Genomic DNA, 20,234 nt, shown 5'->3' with positions numbered 1-20,234 from the left:
GGGGGGGGTTCGCTTCATCCTGAGAGTACGCAAACATTCTGGGCTTAAAGCAAAACTGTGCTTTGCCTGTCCAAGACAAACCAACAGGTTCAATTTAAAGTCTATGTCCAGGTGAACAAAAACAAAACTGCCCTTCCAGTGGGGATGCCTCCCTACTGCAAGGGTTAACTGCTTGTTTTTGTCTAGGGTGTACTTGTGTAAAATACTTTTATTTCCCTGATCCCCGCTCCCGTGGGCTCCAAGACCAGCACCTGTAGGGTCTCTAGAACTGCCTTTTATACATGAGGACGCCATGACACAGAGCCGAGGGGACATTGGTGAGCGCTGACCACTGGGGGATCAGGGATGAAGGATGTAAAAGTCCTCTTCACAATACCCCTAGATATAAATGAGCAGTTAGCCCTTGCAGTACAGGGGTAGCACCCTTGCAAGGGTAGTTTATTGTTACCTGCACATAGGCTTTAATGCCTCCTCCCTAGTAGCTTATCCTTCACCCCACCACCACACTGTTCATCCACAAAGAGTAAGGAAATGAAGCCTCATGGAAACTCGAGATGACTCCAGTGACATTATTGCACCCACAGTGCTTCTAGTTGACAGCGACCACGTTCTCTCCACTGCCTAGGCATTAGGTCATATGAGGGAACTTGGGAGCATCAGTTATTTTATTTATTGAAAACAAAGAGCTCAAAAAAAGCTAAAACCTGTGGAATGTAAAGGTTCATTTTACGGGATGCTTTGCATATGAACACAGCAGCCTGGCAGTTCAGGAAGATATTTGCTGATTCATAACTACATACTTCGCCACAGAGTTTCAGGTAAGGAGTCACAGCATTTTGGAATTGTGACGTGCGTTAAATTTAGACATGGCTGAAGAGCCGTAAAGAATCTACTCTGCATCACATGACACGAAGGCCAGACATCAGTCCAGGAATATCACATGGTCACCACTCAGGAGAGGAGAATAGCCTGGTCAGCACACTGTGGAGGAAGCCAACATAAGGACACTGGGCTGAGCATCCTTCCATTTCGGGCCCCTTCCTCTCTGGGTTTCCTGACACTGTGATGGGATGTAGTGACCCCCTGCCAACGCCACCATGTGACGCAGACAAACACTGCAATAAAAGCACTTATTTGTTTCATTTCTGTTTTGGATGCATAACTTCTGTCACAGGCTGGGATCGGAGGGAACTGTTCCTTTATACAGGGTATCGGTTTAAAAATAGGTGTAGTGCTGTTCACTTCCTATCTTTCTAACAATACATTGGAAGAATGTTCCCATCATGCCTTGCTCAGAACCAGTCTGCCTCCATCTTGGCTGTGTCTCTCTCTCTGATTGCCATTGTTTGCTTTTCAGCTGGGCTTTGCTGACCTGAACCTGGCTGAGTTTGCAGGTTCTGGATCCACAGTACGCTGCTGCCTTCTGGAGGGATACGACACCCGAAATACCCGACAGGACAACTCAATATTAAAGGTATCATGCCTTACTTTGTGTCCTCCTCATTCTCTCCAGCCTCCTTCCAGGTTTCATATGGTTTGTTTTTTTCATATTTCATCGGCTTCTTTTTTCATTTAAATTAAATTGGAGACAATTTCGTTTGTTTATTTTTTAAGCTTTTAGTTGTTTCTTCTCTTTTTGCAATTGTTAGCAGAGCCAGTGTTTGGCCTGATTATTTGCTAATGCCTTTTTACTAGTGATTGGCAGGTTGTTAGGCTAGAGCCCAATTATTAGCCCAATCATGCTATCATAAATTACTGGTTAATCACAAAAACTGGCCACACACGGATCACATTTTGTCCGTTTCCCTGCTGAATCGGCTGAAATGCGAGCTTTGCGTGGCCCTGCCGACACCACCTGGTTCAACAAAAGTTCATTTTTTTGTTGACATTTGTTTGAAGGCGCTGATGGAAAACAGTGATTGCAGTCAATCAGCTGCCCTCCTCCCCCCCGCACCCCCCTTGTGATGCCACTGATGATATGTCCCTGGAGTATTGCGGTCTGAAATGAAAAATTGCTATTAGTGTAATTAATCCTATAATATTTATTTATTTTTCCTTTTACAGGTAACCATTGGAATGTCCCTCCTGTCTGGAGACCCCTGCTTCAAAACGTAAGTTGGGTTACAGCGAGTGCTGCAATAATAAATCAGTATTCATCTTTGATTGCTAGAACTAAAGGAACATAAACCTTATTGTTTGCTATGGGTTACTAAAGTTATGGAATCTAACATTTGCTACTGGTTAGAGTTCATAATATTTTGTGACTTCTCAGATGTTTTGGAGAGTATAGTGAAGTCCTCACTCTATATTCCTATTGCTAGTTCTGGCTGAGTATTATTACAGCTAATGAAATGGCTGACTCAGCTGTGTATTGGAGACAGGTGCTCATTAAAGGGTAATTCCACTTTCGCAGGTGAATTTGGGAAATAGAATTACTCCTTCCTCCCCACTATACTTACCTTTGGGCGACAGCTCCTTCCCCTCTGCCGGGACAGGCGTACTATCTGTACCCTGTGCTACTGTGTAGCATAGCCCTGCGATCTGGATTTTGAATTTCGCTTACAAATGGCGAGCACTCATTGGTCAGCATGGTCACCTGATCGCACTGGCCAATGGGAAACACTTTTTCTAGCAGGAAGTGCTTCTCTTTGGTCAGTGTGGTCAGGTGACCATGCTGACCAATGAGTGCTCGCCATTTGTGAACAAAACTCAAAATCCAGATTGCAGGGCTACGCTACACGGCAGTACGAGGTAAAGATAGTACACCGCACCGGCGCAGGGGTAGGAGTGTTTGCCCAAATGTAAGGGGGGGGGGCAGATTGGAGGGGGTAATTCCATTTTTCCAATTTCACCTGGGAAAGTAGAATTACACTTTAATGCTCAAAGTGGAGAGGTCTCTTGTGTGCTAGCCCTGCTCAGAAATGAGCTGCACTAAATTCAGTAATACTGTGATTGTCATTTAGGGCGAAATGGTCACTAAATGATTTTATTTCACAGAGATAATTGGCAAAAACTATTTCTGCAGCACATGAACCAGTGTGTCTCTTTATTGTAGGCCTCCATCGACAGCCAAATCCATCTCCACTCCTGGGCAGGATTCCTCACTTCAGATGACCTGTAAGGGTGAGGGGACCGTGCGTTCTACAGGCGGCACAATGCGTCCGAACAAGAGCCGGCAAGCCTTGCTGAGTTCAGGTATAATAGCACAGATGCCATTTTGTCATAATGGTTGATTTACTGTTGGTATATCAAGCTCAGGTCAAGCTTTAGGCCTCATTGGGCCTAATATATCTTCAAGGGGCCACATTCTGACTACTAAGAGCCACCCCTACTTCATTCTGGAAATGTTAATACTTTGGTATTTATTATAGTAATGCTTTTAACAAGATTTTCTCCTAAGAGGGACCCTAAACATTTTCTAAAGCATTCAACTGCAAAACCATGTGAGGAAGTGTAGTCTTTATCTGCGGGCTGCAAAGATGTAATGAGAGGGCCACATAAGGCCCAGAAAACAACCGTTTTACACCCCCGCGCTTACAGCATGTCTATCTGCATGTAATCCGAGAAAAGGCTGTGCCTCCATTCCTTGTGTGACATCATTCATCAGCCGGTGAATGTAACTAGAAGAGAAGAGCAGGTTCATATTGAAATCTGGCCAGAGACCCAAATACACCGTTGAAATATATATACCTGTATATGTGACCTCTGCTTCTTGCCAAACAATTTGTTATTCTGCTCAGCTGGTCTTATGATCCAGACATGCACAGCACAGCAGGGCCTCTCCGCAGACTATGCCGCCTGATCTAGGTTTACCCCAGCTTGTGATTGGACAAAGAAGGGGGAGCGGCACATTAAGGTGACCATACACTAGATTTTCGGTCTGAATTTTTTTTGTCTGGCACGAGACCTCATTCGATTTATCGCTCTAATGCCCCATCAAGCATAGTCAAATGTCGATTTCATTAGCCATACTAACCAACACATTTTTTTTACAAACGACGGAAATAATTTCCTTTTGCGCATGTGCTGTGTTCTTGGTGAGATTTTTGATGAACGAAAACCCCGCTGATTCATCGATTTTCGTTCGGTCAGAGAAACATTTTCCAATCCGAACAATTGATAAATTTTGATCACAATGTCAAAAATGAAAATCCGTGATGTACCATTGACTATTCGATGTCCCCTGAAAAGACCATCCGTGTACAATTTCCGAATGGAAGTCGCACAGTGTATGGCCATCTTAAGTCCAGTCTTCCTGAGCTCACGCTTTCTTTTTAGAATGTTTTATATAATATAAACCCCATGCAAATCTTGGCTCAAACTGCTCCCTTCCCACTTCCAGCTGCTGCTACAGAGGACAGTATGAATGTACTCGTACTAGTGCTGTGTGTAATACATTTCAGTTTTCTAATGGCTTTATAAATGAGGTTGTACCTGGCATTCAGCTTTAGACTACCTATACCCTTCAGAAAAAGTGTTTGCTAACCGAGACCCCAAATATTAGAGAGAATGTTTGCATTTTGTTTCTGCTTGGTTTGTGTTTATTTCAGTATAACCAGAATGATTACAAAAGACAGCCTTTGCCCTCGGGCTAGTTCACACCAGATGCAGTTGTGATGCAGTCCGTTCAGTTTGGCAGCTGCATCAAAACTGCATCAGTGCTTTCCAATAGGATTTCTGGTTCTCTGTTCACACCAGTGCAGTCAGCTCCGATGCAGTCAGAAAGAAATCCTGCTTGCCACATTTTAGCTGCACCTGATCGCAATGGAACGCATCAAAATGCATGCAAACGAGCTGGAACGCACTGGACTGCACCTGAAAGCCCATTTTAAGCTAAAAAAAAAGTGTCAACATTGTGGTAAAAACGCTGCAAAACACATCACACTGCAGCTGTGCTGACGCACACAGTTCTGATGCAGTTATGGTGTGAACTAGACCTTAAGGTTTTTCCAGTTCTGGACCCTTTTTTAACCGATGATGAAGGGGCTTAGGGGATGGGGATTACGGTAGAGCTGGCCAATCAGAAGCTACAGCAGGAACACACGTTCCTCTCCCCTGGTAGACCGGATCAATTTATTGTGATATTGTGCACCAAAGGGAATTAGATGGAGAACTAGAGGAAAAGATAAGTCATTCATATCTGCCTTTGGTTTTATTGACATCACTGGGCCGCTGACTGTAACATAAAGAAACAACCTTATCCTGGGGGTATAAGTCTGCTTTAACAGATGTCTTAGAGGAACATGCGCATGGTTACACTAAGGCTTTAACCAAAAACGGCCCGGAACGCATCAAATACGCGGCACAACCCACTGCACTGCGTGTGCAGAAACCTGAGCGGATCTGCTCTGCATTTGGTGTGAACAAGGCCTCAGGGAAAGCTATCGTCTTTCAGAAGGTAGTTTTACTAGTTGCAGGGAATGTGGTGATCTGCATCGTTTCTCATGAGAAACACAGCGATGGATGGAAGCCAAATCCAACAGTTATGTTCTAACTATCAGGATAAGCTATAGCTAATCCTCCGCTAAGCCTCTCTTCTTCTTCTTCCTAAACATTGCAGGAGTTTTCGAAGAAGCTGACCAGAATCTCTCAAGCCCAGAGGAAACGTCCCATTCAGGCCACTCGCGAAACTCCAGCCAGGCTAGCCAGCAGTCCAAAGTGTCGGGTAAAGAATATTTTATATTTTCTTTATTAAAAAATAACACACACCGCATGCATTCCTTTAAAGAGGCTCATTTACCACATCTGCCTTTTACTGTGTTCTGTATGATAACAGGTCTAGTGGATCAGCAATTGTGACTATTTAGCTGGGCTCACCTGCTTCCAATCTACTGGCCATGCTTGTTTATTGAAAGTAAATACAATGTTAATGAAACTCCCTTAAAGCAAACTTGTTCTTTGCCCATGTAAGCACAGAATCACTTTTACGCCGCTCTGGTTAGCTGCTGGGAGCAAAAAAAGCTCCTCTTACTTGTGGCTCGCTCCCCTCCCTTTCATGTGACAGCATGGGTGCTTGGGGGATTGGCCCAGCGCTGTCACATGATTCCAGGGAAAGTCCTCTGTTACTAACCTCATGTACGCTCTGACTAGAGCTATTCGGAGTTCACATCTTGACTCGCTCCCAATGACTGACTGGAGCATCAGAAGTCGTTGGGAAAATATGCAGCAGGGTGGGTGAGGGCATCCGACAAACCCATAGGTGTCAGGAGCTAAAAATGCTTAGAGAAGCAAGAGAGTGAAGATGAGCTAAAAGGATATGGTACATTGCATTTTACAAAGCAGAGTTTGGTTACATTCTTTTTGAGGAGATTTGGATTATGAGATTTCTTTTTCTTTTGAGATTTATGAAATTGTGGTTAGGCAGTCTTCAGCAAGAGAGTGAATATTGGAGCAGTTATAGATTCCCTGGAAGACCGCCTTATTCTGCTTAGTTACCCTACTAGAGCATTCGGACATAGTTTTAGTTGACTCTCCTTAAACCAAAAAAAGCAGGTAATGTTTCATTAACATCATATCAGGAGATATGTGAATGTTCCACAGTCACGGCAAAGCCATCAAATAGTTTATTTCTTTTAGGACCATCATGTTTGTGAAGCATAATTGGTTGGGGAATAACAACTAGTTTAGATGAGTATTGAGCTGCAGGTGGCTTATAGGTGGCCTCTGATCTGCGGATGGCAGTCTGTTCATCTTCCATGAATGTACACAAAATGAAGATCAGTGCAGACAAATACTAGTGGACATAAAATGGCTGGGAATGTCACTGTGGGTCTACTAATGCTTGCTCTGCAGTCAAGCAGCACACAAATTCTTTGGTGCTGTAAAGGCTTTCTAACTACTCAGGAAATGCAGAACAGTGAGCTGCATCTGCAAAATCTTAAAGGAGAACTATGAGGCGAGTGCTTTTCACTCACCTCATAGTTCTAGCCGACCTGTGACAATGAGACTGTCCCAGGTCGGCTTAGTAGATCGGGAGGTGAGCGAACACATACCGGCGTTCGCTCACCTCTCGACCCTGTCACGGTTCTATGCCGTGATAGGGGAGGGGCTGGATTCCCCGCTCCTCCAGCGCTGGCTGGCGGAACGGAAGGGGAGCGGGTACAGCTTGCTAGATAGGCAGAGCCAGCTGTCAGTCACGCAGCTGGGCGGATCCCTGCACAATTGTCGGGATCCGCTTCAGCTGCGGCGTCTCAGTATATCGCGAGCTACAGCTTGTGGTATACTGAGCTTAGGGTGACAGGAGGACGCTAATTTGTGTCCTCCCGTTACCCTAAGGAGAGCTATGAGGAAAAGCCTTAACCCCATAGTTCTCCTTTTAATAGACACTCTCTCTGACTCCACAGCAGAAAACAGCCAGGAGCTCTCCGTCTGGCCCTATGACTGAACATGTATTTAGTATTGCTGCGCATAGAGTGAAGTCAGCAGAAATGTGTTTGATAAAATAAATTTTTGGAATATTCGTTCCATGTCCTTTATTCGTTCCAAGTGCTTTAAAGACTGAGAGTAAGGCATCACCACAGACATTATGCCTTTAGGCCTCAGTCTTGCCGGCAATACTACAGCACTGTGAATCGCCCAGTCTGCTCTGAGATGACCAGGAATTTTTACCTCTACAGGACAAAGCTCTGAACACTCGCGCTGCTCCAGTATGTCAGACTTGACTCACAGACGCAACACGTCCACCAGCAGCAGTGCCTCCGGGGGAATCAGCATTACGGCAGACTTACCTGAAGGAGAAAAGGAAGCCAAACCAGAGAAGCCTCTAAGGCCAATCAGACCACCCCTCCTTGACAGACAGTCCAGGTAATGACCATATAACGAGATGCTTATTTATGATCCGATGGATCTTAGCAGTTTTCTGTTTTCCACGTTAGGACAGTCTTAGTTCCTTACACATGGTCTTATTCAATACCAACAGAAACAAAAAGTCTTCTGTCTTATAAATGTCAAGTTAGTGACAGGGCCGTGAGTGTGTCTGTAGTCCCAGCATGGAATATGTGATGTGACTCAGCTGGGACTGAGTCAGTTTAGAGTGTTGGCTCTGGTATCTGTGAATTCCGTAGCCAGCTCCTGTGACACACTCCGCTCGTGATCTTCCCACTTGGCTTCTGCCATGGATTTTATTGTTAATCTACTCTTATGTTGAGATTCCCCTTTTTCCTAATTGTTTTGACTGTACTGCTGCATGTTAAGAGGCCTCTTTATTCCATTTGGCTCATCCAGTGCATGGAACAAAGTTGTCATAAAAGCTTCCTTAGTTGTTTTTGTTATATTAAAAGGAGAACACCACATTAATAGTTCAAAAGTATTTAAAGTATAAACTACTTAACAACAGAGAGGGTGAAGCTTTCCAGTGAGAACACAGGCAGGAAAAAACTGGCAGACATCGTGGGACCGGAGGAGTCTGAGGTGGATCAGAGACCGCCACCAGCGCTGGAGGGACTGTCGAAAAAGGGTGGAATGAAGATGATCGGATCGAGAGGAATCGAATAAGGTAAGTGCTTACAGCAGCATTGTCACTTAAAGCTGCCAAAAAGATTGGTAATGCATATTCATGCGAACCAGTCACACTTGCTGTGCTATATTGCTGCAGAGTTCTAATGCCAGACGTTCTATACACCCAGCGCTAATCTTCTGCTTCCTGCATGATGACATCCACCATGACCTCTCCCCCTACACATGATCACACCCACCATGACCTCTCCCCCTACACATGATCACACCCACCATGACCTCTCCCCCTACACATGATCACACCCACTGTGACCTATCCCCACCATCACGTCTCCTCCTACACATGATCACACCCACTATGACCTCTCCCCCTACACATGATCACACCCACTGTGACCTATCCCCACCATCACGTCTCCTCCTACACATGATCACACCCACTATGACCTCTCCCCCTACACATGATCACACCCACTGTGACCTATCCCCACAATCACGTCTCCTCCTACACATGATCACACCCACTATGACCTCTCCCCCTAGTGATTGCATTCCTAAACTGCAACTTACCTGTAGTGCAGCCACAATGACTTCCACTTGCTGCAATGCCCACAGTCTATCTCAGGAGTTAATGCTTATGCTGTAGTGTGATCTGCAGTCTCTGTGTTGTAGAGCTATTCAAATGACAGACAGTTATATATTTACTGATTTCTCTTGGATTTAAATGCTGCTGAGACTAGCCACAGTTTTATTCACAGTTTAAACAGAAGTACAATGCAGCTTGGTTTTTTACCCCTCTCTGTGTAGAAAAGGGAACATTCGGTACAATCAGTGCCGATGGACACATCCTGCTTGCTTATGACATCAGTTTGAAATGCTTCTGAGACCATTTAGAATAATTGTCGGGTGCATTTGACCTGCAGTTGACTGCCTTCTGACCCACATTGACTTGCTTCAAACTGCTTTTGCATTCCCATCGTCTTTTATCAGGAGAGAAGCAGTTCTGACACAAACGGCCCTTACTGTGAGCTAAACCAACACATGACCCAATCAACTCAAATGATGGTCAGATATTTTGCAGTGCTTGCTTTTATCGGGCAGTGTATGGCTGCCCCTACTGATGCCTCTTGAGTACAATTGCTGGGACACCCTAACTTTACATGTGTAATGTCATGTCCTCTACATAGGAGAAAGAAAGACTCTGTGGAGAGTCACCCCACGTGGGTGGATGATACCAGAATTGATGCCGATGCCATTGTAGAGAAGATCATGCAAAGTCAGGACTTTACAGATGTCAGTAACAATGAAGGTAAGAGAGAGGAATGTATATTAGTGGGGTGTACAAGTGTGTACTGGTCTGTGAACTTCAGGAATGCAGCATATAGCACTGCTCCCACCACTATCCATCCACCAACAGCAGAGCTCCCTATCAGACTACATCCTTGCTCTAGTTGTGCCCCCTCTCAGGGAATTGCTACATGTCAGAAGATGTTCTTAGCCATACATGAAATTACCAGTATTGCTATGTTATAAGTAATATAACTTCTATGTCACAACATGCTCAACAGTCTTATCATTCAGGCAGCATACCGAGAAGGAGTTAAAATTGAATGTCCAGGATTTATCCAGCTTTACCCTAAATATCCCTCTTACCCTCTAGATTATGTCCCAGCATTATATTTTTTTTCTCTTGGTCCTGTAGTGAGAAACAGTTTGTGTTGCCTCCTCTGACAGCATCACCAGGCTTAGAAAATTCTTGCAGGAGCAGCTTCCTGTTGATGTAGCCATGTCCTCAGAACTACATCTCTAAAGAGCCTTTTTTTCTGTGAAACAGGCTCTTAGGAGCTTCCTGTTGATGTAGGCATGTCTCCAGAACTACATCTCTCAAGAGCCTTTTTTCTGTGCAGGCGTCAAGAATTGTTTTACTGGGAAATAAATTGGTTGTATGCATGTGGAAAGGGACTGAGGCAGTAGCCTAGGCAGCGTTCTGTAGTTCAGCAGGCAGGGCTGACAACAGTGGTTGGGAATTCACTTTAGTAGAGAATCTGTATTGGGTACAAATGTTATTTCTTGCAGATAAACAGGTATTTTGTTTGTACAGTACTTGCATCTTTTTAAAAGGAATACAATTTGGGGACATATGCATGTATTGCAGAAATGTACTGCATGTGTTTGTTTTTTTTATTTTGCCCATGCATACACTTGAAGGATTTTACATAAAGCCATCCTCCGGGATCATTAGATCAGGGGTAGGCAACCTTTAAGAGGTGGAGATCTACCTGAACAACATGGAGGAATCAAAGATCACCAAGGTGCGGCTGCCTTTTTCGTAAAAAAAATAAAAAGAGATTTAACTATCAAGGCGCCTCAAAATCATAAGGTATAAGGAAAACGTAGAAAAACATAATAAAACAAATGTCGCTGTAAAAATAGAAACTTCGTCTACCTTTTAAAAGCTGGCTGAGCTGAGGTTCTGCCTGGCTGGCTGGATTGAGTTCTAGCTTACTTGGCTTGGTGGAGTTCTGGGCCTGCTTCTTTGGGTGGAGTTCTGCCTTGGTTTTATGGGTTGAGTTCAGGCCTGACTGACTGTTTTGAGGTCTAGCTATGCTTGGTTCTTGTCTGGCTGGCTAAGCTGAGATCTTGTCTGGCTGGCTGGTTTGCTCTCTAGGCCTGATGGCTGGCTGGGTTGAGTTCTGGCCTGGCTGGCTGGGCTAAGTGCTGAAATTCAAGAGTTCAGAAGTCCGTAGTTTGTAGATATGTCCCCTGTGCCCAGCTGCCAATATCCCTTGCATGCTGGCAGTTACAGTATGCCTACATTTAAAGTCCCTGACTAGGGGTGATAGTACTTCTTGCTTCACCCTCCATATGCAGAGCAGCGTAGTAAAGTGGCAGTGAGACATAGGTATGTGTTCTGGTGCGCTGATTGCCCATTCATCTATCCCAGGTGCTTGCTTGTGATGTCACATACGTAGATCAGCGTAGAAAGACACATAGTTATGTCGCTTCCCTGTGCCGCTCTGCATTTGGCGGTAAGAGCTCTTCAGAAACTGGGTCAGCACGGTGGGGATGTGATCTACCTGTCACCTGTCCATGATCAGTGGGTATATCGCAATCAATGGATTGCTGACCCCGATTCAGATCAATCAAAACTTTTATTCAAAATGTATTTAAGGTGTTTCTGGAAGTTAGCTTTATATTGAATATTTCTGTCCCTAATGTGGTATGGCAGTTGAAAGGCAGAGATTTATAAAGAAGCTGTGACTTGACTACAATTGGTAGCTCACTGTTTGCCATATCATATTAAATATTACAGTGCAGATGTACTAGTAAACACATGCAAGGCTTCCATGCTCACATCTTGAAAAGCATTCACTGGTTACACATGAAATAAAATGGGAGGCGTATTTGATCAGGTGAGAAACTGTCAGTCGTCTTGACAGAAATCATTACGGTCTTTTTTCAGGACATGGTTAAAGAGAGAAAAGCAAGTTCACACCACCTGATATTGTAAATTTCTACTGAGGATATTTATCCCGACACAAGTAATGTGTCTGAAAAGGAGTTCAGTTCTCATTATGTGCTGTTAGATGTGGCATTGCTGTATAAACGTCATAGCGTCTCACACTCTGCCCTGTCTCTTTATTCAGACAGTAACCTGAGGCTGTTTGTCAGCAGAGATGGATCAACCACACTCAGTGGAATCCAGATGGCTAACAGGTAAGTGGAGTGTTCCTTCTATTCTATATTTTGTATCTCACAACCTGTTATAAATGATTATCACTGGGACTTTGCAGAACTGGGGCCCTGTGTGTTGTATGTGATGCACTTCTCTCCCAAAATCCAAAGGCATACTAGCAGATTTTAGGGAACGTGTAGTGGTTTTGTGCATACGTGACTATTTAGTGTTCTGTTGGTGGAAATGTAGCCTCCTTTTAACATGGCAAGCTCTATTTACCTGTCCAAATTTTTTTTTTTAAAAAGCCTATTTAAGAGGTTAGTAGCTTGAGGTGCAATTGACACAGAGAAATGAATGACTTGTTGCATGGACTCATCCCTGTTTAGGTGGCTTAAACCCAGATGTCAGTGGGACCCAGTCTGCCTGAAAGGAGACCAACACTGTAATGCTGCCTCCTTAGATAACCTAAAGTACTCTGGGAATCATTTGTCATGTATAAAGTGTTAAATTGTACAACAAAGATTTTGCACATATAATAAAAAATGACTTAAAAAACCCCAAACCATAATGATTTGCCTTTTACCTGGCTTCCATCTAAACTAGTCCTATTGTGTGGTTGTCTGACCGTAGTACAGAAGAAAATAACTCACCAGCACACCCCAATTTTTTTGATGTATGACTGTAATAGCAACATGCGATTGTAAACTTCCCTAGAGCAGGTTCTGATATGATGGTTCTGTGTAGAGTTCTGAGGGATATGTTAGCGCTGTGGTAGAATAAATGTAACATAAACCTCCCAATTAGCATGCAGAAGGTTGGCTGGAAGGCTATTAACCTGCTGACATTTTTCCACTATGGGAGGAAACGGTGGCACCCAGAGGCCCTGTGAAAAAGAGATGACGTGCAGAACACACACAAAGGCAATAAAGCTAGACAAATAAGTGAATGGGAAGTTCACCATAATATACACAGTGTATGATTTTTTTGTGTTTGCCCTTATATGAAGAGTCTCCCCTTGTTTTTGGTTGTGATAAGTAAATGTTGTAATTAAGGAGTTAACAATACTATCTTCCTGCTATCCACCGATAAAACAATGACAGGATTGCAAGGTTTTAGCACTGGGTAATGTATAATGATGTTCCCCCAATCTAGAAGCCTTCAGCTGCAAGTTCTGGTCCTGGCTTGACTCTGCACTCCTTTTACTAGCTGGCCAGTTAGGGAAACCCAAAGACATACAAGACCTGTAACAAGTTCTAAATGGCTGACAAGCGCTGATGGCATAAGTGTGCTTTGCACAAACTCTGTATTGAGGGGACAGGGGGAAGTATGAAGCACATTCTTACACTTGCCTCTCTCTCACAACTAGTACCTTTTACTGTGTTTAGTAGCGGTGCACTTTTTTGAACCAGAGATTATCCAGCAGGGTGAAGGAGCAGGGTTTAACCACCTGAGAGGGATTTTCATGCAGTAAACTGCATGCATTCTATTGCAGGAAGACAGGCAATCGTGAATACACCCTTATTGCATGTAATTGTTATTTGAATACTATTAAAAAATAGCTATAGCAAGCTGATGGTTGTACACAAGGCTCCAAAACGTATGCTATATGTATAAGTACATAGTGTACACAGGCGCAGCATTCCCCTGTGTCTTGTAACCAAAACTAGCTGTGGAGGGAATATGATCCCCCGTGTAACTGGAGAAGCAAAGCAAAAAAAACTGACATATTGTGAAACACTTTGACCTATTGTGGCCGCAGCATACAGTTCCCTCCACCCTCATTGCTTTCCAGAGATCTGGATTGTATCACCTTTTACATTCCTCTGGGCTGTTCCTGTGAGCGCTCTGCATAACATCAGAACTGCTTTACGGTACATCACTCAGATTTTAATGTTGTCCAGCAACACTTTTACTATGTTGAAGTGTTATACATAAAATGAAGAGACAAACCTCTTTCCATCTGATATTATGCTGTGGTAACGGGAGCACTGCCTTCATCAAATGGAAGGTGCCTACTCCTCCTGACTTCCAACAGGAATCCCAAAAAATCAGTTCTGCATCACGAAGAGCTAGTGACATGTTTCCTTGGATAGTATGGCAACCTAACATCAGAATCGGTTCTGTCCAAAGCACTGGCTAAGATAAGAGTACCTGTAGTAATCTTCAAAACATTCTGTGCCCCTGTGCATACCAATGGATCCAATGTCCAGGCTGACACTAAGCTCCATCTCCCCTTGCCACTCCAGCTGGCCAGTACCTCTACTTGCCACTGAGGTTCTTCAATTGGACTGGTTAATGACTAGGTAATGGTGGAGGTGGGTCTTAAGGTTTACTTGGACAGTATTCAAGCTCCAATACAAAGTCGGGGCCTGGATCCCAGTGCACCCCTGAAATGCCTGGATTGCTGCAGATGTACTTGCAGGCACTGCAAGTTGTCTGAACTCAATCAATATTGTTAGATTAGTTAGTTGTGAGACCCTTACTTTAAAATAGACCGAAATGTAAATATCAGCGTTATCAATTTTACACCCCCCTATTCTCGCTAACCTCAAGACTCCCTGAAATCCATTGCATTTCATTAAAGGCGGAGTCTTTAATAAGGCAAAGAGCTCTATGCCTTATTAAATAGGCCCAGTTGCAATCAGACCAGATGAAAGCCTCCACTTTCTTTCAATAAAGGTGGCCACACACCTTACGATTATCGGACGACACTTTTCGTCCGATGATCGAACCGTCGTACGATTGTCGGCCCCATTATGCCCCGATTATCGCAAGGTTCAATTAGCCGTAATTAAAGAAAAGCACCTGGGCGAATTGCGGTAATCAACCGCACGTATTTTCCTTTGCGCATGAGCAGTGCAGATCGTACGGTTTTTGACGTACGGAAACGGCACTAACCTTGCAATAATCGTACGATCGGCCAAAGTTTTCAAACATGCGTGAAAGTCAAAAGTCGTACGATTGTACAGTATTTGCGGTTGCACATTGCCCACACGCCTTTGCGATTATCGTACGAAAAGATGATCGCATACGATTATCGTACGATAATCGTAAGGTGTGTGGCTACCTTAACCCTCAGTTCAAATCTGCTAAATGCCTTCCAGGTGCATAAAAAGAAAGCTTCTACAGCCAGTAGGAAAGCCTGGCCCTTGCCAGCATGCTGCACAGTGGGACCCTTGTTCTTTGAGGTAGTGGTCTCTCTGCAGAGGTCTCACACACCCACCGTTGAGTCAGAACTATAGCTCTGCAGTCAGCAAACCTCATGCTGCCACTGATTTAGAAAGCTGGTGTTGATGCTTTTGATTGGTAAATGTATGTTAAGTAAAGTTTTAAATTAACTCCAGTTTGGAAATACAAGTCTAAAGTTTAGAAGACTTTGCATGTTTATGACATTACATAAATTCTCAGTAAATAATTTTCTTTTTTTTCTTTCCAGAGTCTCTGCTGGTGTGTTCGAACCCGTAGTGATTGAGATTCATTAAATCCAAGAGAGGCTGCATGTCCAGTCAGATCGCCCAGGCTTCTAGCCAAATTCTGCATTCCAGGTTAAAAAGCTGAGATCTTCCCCTTATGAGGGGTGGGTGAGACACTCGGGGCTGGAAGCCCTCATCGGACTTTGTCCTGGCCCTCCTCTTCTGTTCCTGTTTCATTCTGGCACTTGTCCAGTTGTCGTGTGCACATATCCAGCGTGTTTGAGCTCCTCAATGTGTGACGGTGTTTTTGTCTGCTTCTAATCAGAGAGGATCGGACAAGGCATCTGGCCAGAGCAGTCCAGACTCTCCAATTCCAGCTTCTGCTCGCAGCTCTTTAATAGTACAGAGCTATTGTTCCAGCAGGAGAAAAGCAGAGACAAAGCATTGTCTTACTGAGTGACAACAGCAGCCATATTTGTTTTCTTCCCTCTTTGCTTGTCCTTTTCAGCCTTTGCATGCTCAGTAGGCCATTTTGGCTCTGTTAAGCTCTCACCCTGAGCAGTTTAAGGTTCTACATCTAATGTGAGGTTGCAGTCCAACAAAGTGCAGTAGATGCCCAAATGTAGCGTCTCTATGACAACCAAACTTTTTGTAAAAACTATGTAAGCTATCGTCTGATTTGTTGCTGCAACACACGTACGTATTCACCAACTGCTGTTGCTGAAAATGTTGCTGCAGCTATTTAGAAAGTAAAAATGTCACAATATGTGGTAGTACTGATGAATTTATGCAGATACATTGGATTCCTAGTAAATTCGACTGTTGCAACTGGTACTGGTCATCTATTGACAACCTTTTCCACCGTGCAATCCGCAAAACTCTACTGTTGCTGTTTTGTAATTGGTTCTTCTAGTTTTCAGGTGATTAAAAACACCTGACAGGCAACTGTGGTGACCAATCACTAAACTATAAAAGCGCAAATTCTGTCACTGCAACCACAGAAACATTTGTTACGAGGTGGCTGTTATAAGAGTTAACCTAGATGGAAGAAATATAAATCTGCACCTGTAAACGTCCATTAAGAGATGCTGGACTGCAACCTGATGGAAGGATGTAGTTAACCTAGTAAACTAACGGTTAACTTGTCTTTATTATTCGACTTGTTCCTCCTCACACGGTACCATTCTTGTGTCCTGTAACATGAAAGCTAAGTGACTTTGGGTTTTTCTCCAAGCTTCCCCAAAAGAAAGAAGTCAGTGCAGAACAGAGGCTTGTCCCTATACATGGTCATGAAAACAGCTGGACTGTTATAATAATGCCCCCTGGCTGGGGCCATGAGATGCAGCAGGACTGTAGACACCCTCTGGAAGGGGTCACGTGACACAGCAGGTCTGTAATAAACCCTTAAGGACTCTGCCGGTAGGAGTCACAAAGCACAGCTGAGCTGTGAAAATCCTTAAGGAAGTACATGTAACACAGCAGGACTGTAACATAATGTTTTAGGGAAGCACCTCATGGGAGGCACAGCTGGAAGGTGCGTCCAGAAACGTGGCCCTCAGACGTCTGGTAAATGGCGAGGGTCCACTTTTTTTCTGTACTGGAGTCTTTCTTCAAAACATTCCACGACACGAGAAACCCAAGAGACAGTTGTCACCAGGGGTTGGCTGTGCGGGCCACAGTTCCGGTCTCTCCATCTGGATCCAGCCCTGTCAGTCCCGGCTCAAACGCACGGCGAAGTCTGCACAACAATTTCAGAAAGCCAGCAGGCTGGTGTTTCATTTCATTCCTGTGTCTAATCTACATTGTCAATGTGAATTGTTCTTTTTTTTCTGTGGCGTCATCTGGTGCTCAGGGCTGTTTTTTATTATTTTGTATATGGAGAGCTGCAGGAGCTCTTATGTTTTGGTTTCTGCTTTGTACACAACAGTTCACGTCATGTTGGTTATAAGCGGTGTGTAACAGCTAGCTGCATGCGCCTCATACTGCAGCCTTAATAGGGATAATGGATCCTCATTGTGCTGTACTTTAACAGCAGTTCACTTGCTAACTACACGATGATACTGCAGTATATTCTTGTCTAGATCCAACTCTAACCAAAACCTTTTATTTGTAGTTTTGGATAGATCAGGAAGAACCTCTGTCAAGTTTTTCAGCTTCTGTCTGTAAGAGTTTTCCTCTCACTTCTTGTCCACATGACAGGGTGTCACAGGTACAGGAAGGGATGGGAATTCTCTCATAGTTGAGAAGAGGTAGAACCTCTGCTCTGTTCAGCTTTGCTTTTTCTTTCTTGGTTACATTTCCCTTATTGCTTGTAATGGTGTCGCAGGTACAGGAAAAGGGAAATGTCATAATGGCTTCACAGACAGCAATAAAAAAGCAATACAGAAAGTTTAACCCTTCCTCACTATGCAAAACTTCAAAAAAAAGTTTGGGCAGGAGTTGTCTTTCTTCCAAATCCAGTGTCCATATACAACCAGAGGTAAATCTTTCTTTCTTTCAGCTATTGTGAAACTTCAAATTTCATCATGCCTCTGGGAGTCATACCTTTGGCTGTCAGGGTCTGGCAATGCCTAATGGGATTTGTAGTTTCACCACAACTGGAGTGCTGAGGTTGCCTACCCCAGCACTTGCTGCTGTACATAGCTTGTGCTTTAGCTGGTCATACACAGGGCAGGTTTCCAGGCTGATCCAAAGTAGATTTGAGCATCTATTAAAAAAAAATCTTAACATGTTTTCCTAGTAAGAGATTCCAACTGGACCTTAAGCTCAAAGTGCTCTAAAAGTGCAGACGTTCAGAAACTTCAAGTTAATTAGAGGGCAAGCAAACAGGTTGCCGCAACTTTTAAGTGAACTAAATGACATTGCTTTGAATACATCAGAGACTCTGTATTGTGTTAGTAGATGTTTCTCAGAAATGACTACAATGTGGTAAAGTCAGAATGAAGGCCACTAGGTAGTTCTGATGTCTTTTATCATCAAAGCCAAGGTTTAGTGTGAAAGGCCCAAATTGATCCTCCTCCTCCTTCCTGTGTATGGCCAGCATTACTGAACCAGAAACTGTTGTACACAAAGCTTTGAGTCTACATACGAGGTGTTACCTGTGGGATCGCCTCAGGAGTAATCCCATTTATCTTTGGCATATTCCTCCAAACCAGCCACCTCTAACACTACCTGCTTGATTGTGAACGAATTCTCTCTTTGTAATGTAATAGAAAAGGAACTTTGTGCAGGATCAGCTGACCAAGCCGCTCTACTGCTCTTACCGTTCCGACTAAATGACCACTTTTGTTTGGGGCACTTTAATGATCAATGGAGTTGGTGCAGGGAATTTAAATGTTTGTATTGTTAAAATGTTATTTGTTTTTTTCCTTCAGAGCATCAAAATTCTTCAAAATACCTTTACAAAATAATTTTTAATGTCAATTTAAGAAGCATGTAATGTGTATTTTCTGTTTTCCTAACAATTGCAATACCTCTGTTCATTGAATCCTAAGCACTTGAGGGGTTAATTGACTAACCGCCATTTTCCCATACTACTAAAGTCCTGTGTGTTTGACAAGAGATTAATGTTCAGATGTAATTTTGGAATATGTACTGAAGTGGAAGAGTAATTAGTCAATCTCATTGGCGTTAAAATAGCATCATTTTCTGGGTGTGGTAATGAGCAGTTACTGCATTCTCGGAGGTTGCACAATCTTTAGGATAGCCAGCTCATGGCTTTACAAGTAGATTATGCTGCTAGTGGACTACATTTCCCAGCATGCTGTTTTAGATGTGGGGTATGGTTTGTGGCTCCCCAGCCTCCACCTTATGGGTTTTGTGCCAAATTTTCCAGCACCCTTTGGCTAGAAATGTAGGTCAGCGGCAGCTGAAGTGCCAAAGGTTTTCTGTAACTGGTCTTTATTTGTGGTGTGCGCTTGCTCTGAGAGCCACAGGCCGTGCATCTAGACTGTAATTTAAACCAGAGGCATCACTGAGGCATGAAGGGAAAAGTGTTTTAAGACCTCAGTGGTGTCAGGAGTACCCAGCACATTTGTATGCTGGTGAATATTATTTATTCAGAACATAAAATTGCCACCTTTTGTTTGTGGAGGTGACAGGCCCACTTTACAACCGCTCAGATAAGTGCTGTAGTGGCTGTAATAGTCTCAGGACTTTCCAACCAGATCACAAGGCTTGAGACTGAACCAAAATTTGCACAGAGTGAATGCTTCAAAATGTATACAGTAAAGAGCCACATACAATGTTCTAATAAAATACATTCAGGGTATAAAAAGTAAACTGTGCAAGAATTTGTTTCCCTTCCTTTTATTCCTTCTTTTCCTTTAAAATGCTTTCTCTTGATAAGAATGTCACTTTGCCCTCCGTTAGAGCCCTCAGGAAATATTCATTATCACTAGTTTTCACATTTTTGTTGCCCTTGATTCTGCCAGAATGTTCTTCTGTTGCATGCAAACCAGTTTTGTGACCTGTCCCTGATTCAGAAAGGTAAAATGTTTCCGGCCGTGGGCGGTCAGGAGTGCTGGCACAATCTGACTGCCCACCAGCATCTGTGCTGGCCAGCATGTCTTTCAACATGACCAGTTAAGTTGAGGGCTATGGAGCAGGACAGGAAAGGTGCATTGCAGACACTATGCTGTTGGCTGCTCAGGGAGAAAACAATAGACAGATTAAACAATCAGAAGATTTTC

General features: G+C 43.6%; 1 protein-coding gene across 1 annotated transcript in view; it reads left to right on the top strand.

The window, feature by feature from the left end:
• FAM102A (family with sequence similarity 102 member A) overlaps positions 1 to 16,216 on the top strand; it is a 73,191-nt gene extending 56,975 nt beyond the window's left edge. Inside the window, exons 6-13 of the mRNA XM_018561834.1 lie at positions 1,358 to 1,474; positions 2,065 to 2,111; positions 3,056 to 3,195; positions 5,561 to 5,665; positions 7,617 to 7,803; positions 9,642 to 9,763; positions 12,102 to 12,171; positions 15,567 to 16,216. Coding sequence (XP_018417336.1) covers positions 1,358 to 1,474; positions 2,065 to 2,111; positions 3,056 to 3,195; positions 5,561 to 5,665; positions 7,617 to 7,803; positions 9,642 to 9,763; positions 12,102 to 12,171; positions 15,567 to 15,612 — 834 coding nt within the window. The 3' untranslated portion in view covers positions 15,613 to 16,216. The remainder of the gene's footprint in view (positions 1 to 1,357; positions 1,475 to 2,064; positions 2,112 to 3,055; positions 3,196 to 5,560; positions 5,666 to 7,616; positions 7,804 to 9,641; positions 9,764 to 12,101; positions 12,172 to 15,566) is intronic.
• The last annotated feature ends 4,018 nt before the right edge of the window (positions 16,217 to 20,234 follow it).

This window comes from Nanorana parkeri, unplaced genomic scaffold (genome assembly GCF_000935625.1).
Source record: "Nanorana parkeri isolate BGI_ZX_2015 unplaced genomic scaffold, ASM93562v1 scaffold547, whole genome shotgun sequence".
Classification (NCBI taxonomy): domain Eukaryota; kingdom Metazoa; phylum Chordata; class Amphibia; order Anura; family Dicroglossidae; genus Nanorana; species Nanorana parkeri.
Note: the sequence above shows the minus strand (reverse complement) of the source record. Positions and strands in the feature narration are given on the sequence as shown.